Source organism: Neophocaena asiaeorientalis, unplaced genomic scaffold, assembly GCF_003031525.2.
Source record: "Neophocaena asiaeorientalis asiaeorientalis breed wild unplaced genomic scaffold, Neophocaena_asiaeorientalis_V1.1 scaffold606, whole genome shotgun sequence".
Classification (NCBI taxonomy): Eukaryota; Metazoa; Chordata; class Mammalia; order Artiodactyla; family Phocoenidae; genus Neophocaena; species Neophocaena asiaeorientalis.
In genome coordinates, this window is record NW_020173687.1 from 254,227 (window position 1) to 260,483 (window position 6,257).

The window sequence follows — 6,257 nt, forward strand, 5'->3', positions numbered from 1 at the left end:
GAGGTGACCCGCCGAGGCTCCTTTCCCCAGGCTAGCACCACCCCGCGGTCACCTTTTCCTTCGCGCGGAGAAAACCTTCCCCGGCCCCTGCAGTGGGGCCCAGAGGGGGTCCCCGCCCCATTTCCTCCTGGAATTCTGACGTTGGGGCTGGAAAGGAGGGACGGACCGACCGACGGACGGAGAGCCCTCCCCCAGCGCGGGCAGGAAATGGGCGGGGCCCGGCTGGCCCAGGACAGGTGCGGCGCGGGCTGAGGCGTCCGACTGGTTCTCCCGCCTGGAGGTTCCTCCAGGCGAAGCCCTGAGACCCGGGCGCCCCTCCCCCGAAACGTGCCTGCTTAGAATGAGTCTCCTCCCACCGTACTAGAACCACCCTCGGCCACGCCCTCTGTCTGACCCCAGACCTCAAATTCAGAGTTGCCATCCAATTCCAAAGTTGTAAGAATGGGGAGGGAGGAGCGGGTGGAAGATGTGGGTTTCCCTCATTACTGAAACCTCCTGAGCACATCACCAAGCGCTGCCCTCAGTGGGGGTGAGGGGCTGTGTCTGTGGTAGGAGGGTCACTAATTCTCCTGCTGAGGGGGTGGGGGAAGGACCCCGGCCTGGGAACCTGATCCTGCCTGCTGAGTCAGGGCGTGGATGCTGTAAGATGGGGCAAGGCTGGGCCCTGCTTCCTGTCTCTCCCCAGGGCTCTGTTGACTTGTGGACACCACACGGAGTCTTCATCCATCCATTCAGTCATTCACAATGTTTCTGGGCACCTCCTGTGTCCCAAGACCTGTGCAAGGCCTTGGGAGGGGTCAGTCCGGGTGTCTACCCTCCCCTGACTCCTGTCAGCCACCAGCACAGAAATGATGGTAAAACTAAAAGGTGATGAGTGTAACGAAGCCGGCGTGGGGAGAGAAAGCACAAGGAGTCAGCCTGGGTCCCCGAGCACGTGCGTGCAGCCTGTGTGCTGTGCTGACACTGCCATGCACGGGAGCTGCCCTGGGCCAGGGGGCCTGCAGGAAGGGGCAGCAGGAACCTTGTGGGCTTGCCCAGAGTTCAGCCTTCTTCTTGTTCACAAGTCACAGCCAGTGAGCACAGCAGGACAGAGGCCAAGCCTCCAAGGAATGCCAGGTGGGGCTGCAGGGACCAGGTGCCTTCCACGACGACGTGGGCAGGCAGCCCAGCCACAGGGGTCTCCCCACAGCACAGAGTCTCCCAGGACGCTGGGGCCGCTTTTCCTCACAGGCAAGCCCTGTGCGTGTGTGCGCCCTGGTCTGATGTGGCTCTGCCAGCCCAAGGAGAAGACCAGGGCCGTCCCAGGAGGGCCCCACCTGGTTCTGAGTGTGAGGCTCCCTGGTGGCCACGTCTCTGTCTAATTAAACAGAATCCATCCTGCTCCCCAGAGCACAGACTATGCTTCTTGAAGGTGGAGTTCTCAGGACAGCTCACGCACACTTCCTTCTCTTTGGGGAGGCTTGGGAACCCCTAATTGGGAACGTGCCTCTCCTCTTCCATGGAGGGAAGATGGGCTGAGCAGGAAGCCGGATCACAGGGAGGGAGCCCCTGCCCCTGACTGCCGTGACCAGGCACCCTTGCTTTGCAGCCACTGCCCACTTCAGCTTCTGCCGGACCCTCCTGGAGCACACGGTGTCGGCCGAGAGCATCCCCTGCCCCCTGCCTCGGACCCCGGGCACCAGCCTCACGTGGCACGACTCCCGCAGCCAGAGGGCAGCTGGCAGCCGGCAGGTCAAGCTCCTTCAGCAGCCCGGCACCGAGGCCCCCCAGGTACCCACCCACACACTACACCCACCTCAGCCCCTGCCCTCCTTGCCACCCCACTCCACCGGCCACCCCTCTTCCCACAGGGCCGGCTGTACTCTGACCACGATGGCCTGTACCACACAAGCCCCTCCCTGGGTGGCCTGACGAGGCCCGTGGTCCTGTGGAGTCAGCAGGACGTCTGCAAGTGGCTCAAGAAGCACTGCCCCCACAACTACCTCGTCTACGTGGAGGCCTTCTCCCAGCACGCCATCACCGGTGCCGTGGGGGGCTGGGGGGCTGGGGTGTGGCAGGGGAGGGCTCCCCGGAGCCCCTTCTCCCCCTCCTCTCTCTCTTCTGCTTCCTCCCCAGTCGGCCTCTCCCGTCTGGGGCTTTGTGTCTGTTTCCGTCGTCGCCTGGCTTTGCTCTGCTCAGCCACCATTCCTCCTTGCCCTCCCTCCGCCTCTCTCCCTCTCTCGCCCTGTCTCTCTGAGTCTGTCTCTGCACGTCTGTCTCTGCCCACCCGACCCATTTCTTCCTCTCTCTCCCTTCTCTCTCTCCGCCTTTGCTCTCGAAACCCCTCGGATGGCAACCTCGGCTCAACCCCTCTCCCCTCCCTCCCAGGCCGGGCACTGCTGCGGCTGAACGCGGAGAAGCTGCGGCGGATGGGGCTGGCGCAGGAGGCGCAGCGGCAGGAGGTCCTGCAGCAGCTGCTGCGCCTGCGGGTGCGCGAGGAGGGGCGGAGCCTGCAGCTGCTCAGCCAAGGTCAGTGGGAGGAGCCAGGAAGGCCCACAGGTTCCGAAAGGCCTGGGGGGCTGGGCCTCGAGGCCCCGGAGTGCAGGGTGGGTGGGTTGACCTCAGGAGGGTGGCCGGGGACCCCAGTATGGGCCGTCCTGCACCCGGGGCAAGAGGGGATGGTGCCAGAGGCCCCCGACCCTCCTCACCCCCATTTGCCCCACAGCTTCCTTCGGAAACATGTCCTAGCTACTGCCTAGGCTTGAACGCCGGACCTCAGCACTGTGACCGGAGCCCCTGACGAGCACGAGGCAGAGCTGGCCGTGCAGCCCCTCTCAGACCCCGCGTGACGCCCCAGGGGCCAAGCCCAGCCCCATGGACAGGTGGGACGAGCGTCGCCACCTCCAGCCACCTCTGGTTGTGCACTCCGGGCAGTGCCTGGGAGTGGGCGGGCGGGCAGGCAGGGCTGCTTGAGTGGGGCCCTTCCTCCCAGGACCTGAGCCCAGGCCCACCCCCTGGTGCTGCTGGCAGCATGCAGGGCAGCCACCTGGAGCCAGAGCCGGTTTGGACACCCCCAGCCTCCCAAGGAGTCTGTTTATTTATATTCCCTTCGCCCGCACCCTCCATCGCCTGCTGAGTCACGCGTCTTCTAGGCATCCTGCCCTCGCCCAGGGCCAGAGGTCTGCCCCCTCGCCCCGTTTACGCCCTCCCCCAGCCCCTAGAGGACTGCCCACACAGGTGGGGTAAACTGCCAAGGCTCCCTTTGGTATGTGGCCCTCCCCTGTCCTTGCCCAGAGAATGGTCATTGGCCCAGCCCAGCCAGCCACCGTGCCAAGGGCTCTCACTCATTTTTGAAACCCTTACCACGCCCCCATCTACTCACGGGGACTGGGACACACGCCCAAGACCTGACCCCCAGGAGGACCCCACGCCCAGTGCCCAGCACCAGGCTCACCTGTGTCCTGGCCTTAGGTCTGGGGACGGCTCCCTCCTCCCAGGGTCATGGAGACTGCCTTCCAGGCTTAGTCATGGGTGGGCGTTCCCACTGCCCCTTTCCCAGGAGAACCCGGATCCACACAAGAACTGTTCTGACAGCTGCACCCCCCATGCCCACCCAGTGGAGACCCAGCCAGCACCTGAGCCACCACTCCGTGGGCCCAGCAGAGGGGGAGCTAGGGCAGTCCTGGCAGCCCCACCCTCTTGCACCCCGGCCCACTCAATCCCCTAGGGGATTCTGAAAATCTTGGAGACAGACGAGGCTGAGCCACCAGATCCCAATCCGTGCCCTGTGCCAGCCTCAGGATGGGAGGTTGGTTGTTGCAGGTCCCATGTGGAATTTGAACAACTGGCCTGGTGCCCCCCATCCCGTGCGCCTCCCCATGGGAAGCCCCTCATCCTGCCCGGCTGCCCTGAATATCCCTGGCCACCTCATGCCATCACGACATGACCCTTTCCAGGGAGCCCTTCCTGTCTCTCTCCCCTTTTCCCTCCCTGTCTTGGACTCTCAGCCCCGCTGTGTTCCTGTCTCATCTTCCTTGTTTTGCGCTTTTTTATATTCTGACCAAAAAATCAGAAATAAACTTGGTTCTCAAGTGCCGCGAGTGTGGTGTCTGACTCTGGCCACCCAGGCATGTGGCGTACGCTCAGAGCCTTGAGTGGGGCCTGGGCCAGCTGCCTCCAGATGGGGCCACCAGGGGGCAGTGGTGTCCCATCCTGGTGGGGCGCCTGTGTACCCCAGGCCCCTGCTGGCCCCAGCTGCCCCATGGGATGCACCCAGAGGCAGGGACACAGGTGCTCTAGGTTCCTGGGGCTGTTGTAACAGATGACCACGACAGGGAGGCTTAACACAACAGAAACGAACTTTCTCACTGTTCTACAGGCCACAAGTCTGGAATCCAGCAGGGCAGCACTCCTTCCTGGGCTCAGGAAAGAACCCTTCCTCGTCTCTCCAGCTTCTGGGGGCTGCCCTGGGGGGATTCCTGGGCTCATGGACACACCACTCCATTCTGGATTCCAGGGTTACATCACCTCTGCCTAAATCTCCAAATCTCTGCCAAATCTCCCTCCTACAAGGACACTTGTCACTGGACATAGGGCCCACCTGGATCATCCAGGATGATCTGTTCATTTCAAGACCCTTAACTTAATCACGTTTGCAAAACCTTTATTCCAGATGAGGTCCCATTCATAGGTTCCACGGATCTGAAGTGACTCTCTTTTGGGGATCCCCATTTAGCCCCCTACACAAGTGAAAGCCCTGACATAAGAAACACACGTCACAGCACATGCCCCCACACGTACCCACACAGAAACCAGACACACAAATACTAACACAGAGGCATAAACCGAGCCCTGCAGTCTGGACACACACGCACCAACACACAGAGACACGATGACACCAGCGTCCAGACACACAGCACACTGACACACAGGGTCCCAGCATCCCATGATCTCCTAACATACAGAAAAACACCAGGCACAGTGCACCCCATACACAACACACATAACATCACACGTTGCCCTGACATGCAGACGCGCTGTGGCCTGGACAAACACCCACCGAGACCCAGACATCCCCCCACACCTTGTGTCCAGTCACTTGGACGCTAACATACGACCAGGATCTTTCTCACCTAGTACGGGACACAGAGACATACCCTGACACCTTGATGGCCAAACAGGACACAGCTTGACATATGTGGTCATGCAGACACACACCTACCAATTGGATGCACCTCAGGGCACACACACTGACCCCCCCCTCCCGAAATCCTGCATGTCTTGACCCTGGGGTGGGCACAGTGAATGAGGGAAGAATTACACAGGTCTCTCTGGCTCTGATTTCCAAAGGAAGGACTGACTGACCCCTCCACAGAGGGCCCCTCCCTGCCTCTGCCCCAGTATGGACACTTGGTGCCTCGAGAGAAGCAGCTCCCAAAGGTCCCTGTGAGAAAAGGAAGACTCCAAATCTGCCCACATGTTTTGTGCCCTGCCCACAAACAGTGTAGCCGAACCTGCCCCAGTGTGGACAGAGCAGGTAGAAAGAGCCTCGGGAAAGGAGGAGCACCTTTTACCTCTGTCTCCAAACTAGCGCTCCTTCCCTACTCCATTCATTTCCAAGTCTCGGTGAGGTGGGTGCCCTGTCACCCCCAGACCTGATCCCAGCATCCCTGCCAAGAGCCCAGTTCTGGGGCACAAAGGAGCAAGGAGGGCACTGGCTGCTGGTCTAGGACCACCGCCCTAAAGTAGACAGGCTGCTCAGTCACCCCAGTAAAGCCCATGGCCTCACACTGCCCCGGCACTGCCAGGAGCCAGGCCATTTCCTGAGGGTGGACACAGGCAGACGTGGTCACAGGGCTGGCTGGAAAAGAGGCTGGATCCTGCTTTGCAGGCTCAAGGCCCCCGGGGCCAGGAGTTCAAGGTCCCAGGGGAGGGCAGCCTCTTTCGCTGCACCTTCCCGTCGCTTCCATCCGTGCGCGCTGGGCTTGGGGCAGCACACAGCGCCCCATCGTGCCTCAGTTTACCCCAATGCCTGAAAAACACCTCCCGCCCGACGGAGGCATAACTGGCCACTTCGCCCTGACGGCCCAGCCCACGCAGGCGACGGACGGGGTACCGGGCAAGCGGATGGCCGCACGGGCCCCCTCCCCCGACCCGTCTCTCCCGTCGCGGATAGCGGCAGGAATACCGCGAGAGTTCGCCCCCTCCCCCCCACAGTAAAACTGTCAAAGGTGGGAGGGGCGGGAGCGCGCATGTGCGCAGCGCGGCGCGCAGCCTGC

The 6,257-nt window shown here is 62.1% G+C and overlaps 1 protein-coding gene across 1 annotated transcript in view; it reads left to right on the top strand.

Annotated features, from left to right (window-relative positions):
* SAMD10 (sterile alpha motif domain containing 10) overlaps positions 1–4,056 on the top strand; it is a 4,325-nt gene extending 269 nt beyond the window's left edge. The window contains exons 2-5 of the mRNA XM_024750164.1: positions 1,572–1,770; positions 1,851–2,022; positions 2,368–2,508; positions 2,705–4,056. Of these exons, the coding sequence (XP_024605932.1) occupies positions 1,572–1,770; positions 1,851–2,022; positions 2,368–2,508; positions 2,705–2,727 (535 nt within the window). The 3' untranslated portion in view covers positions 2,728–4,056. The remainder of the gene's footprint in view (positions 1–1,571; positions 1,771–1,850; positions 2,023–2,367; positions 2,509–2,704) is intronic.
* Positions 4,057–6,257: the final 2,201 nt, after the last annotated feature.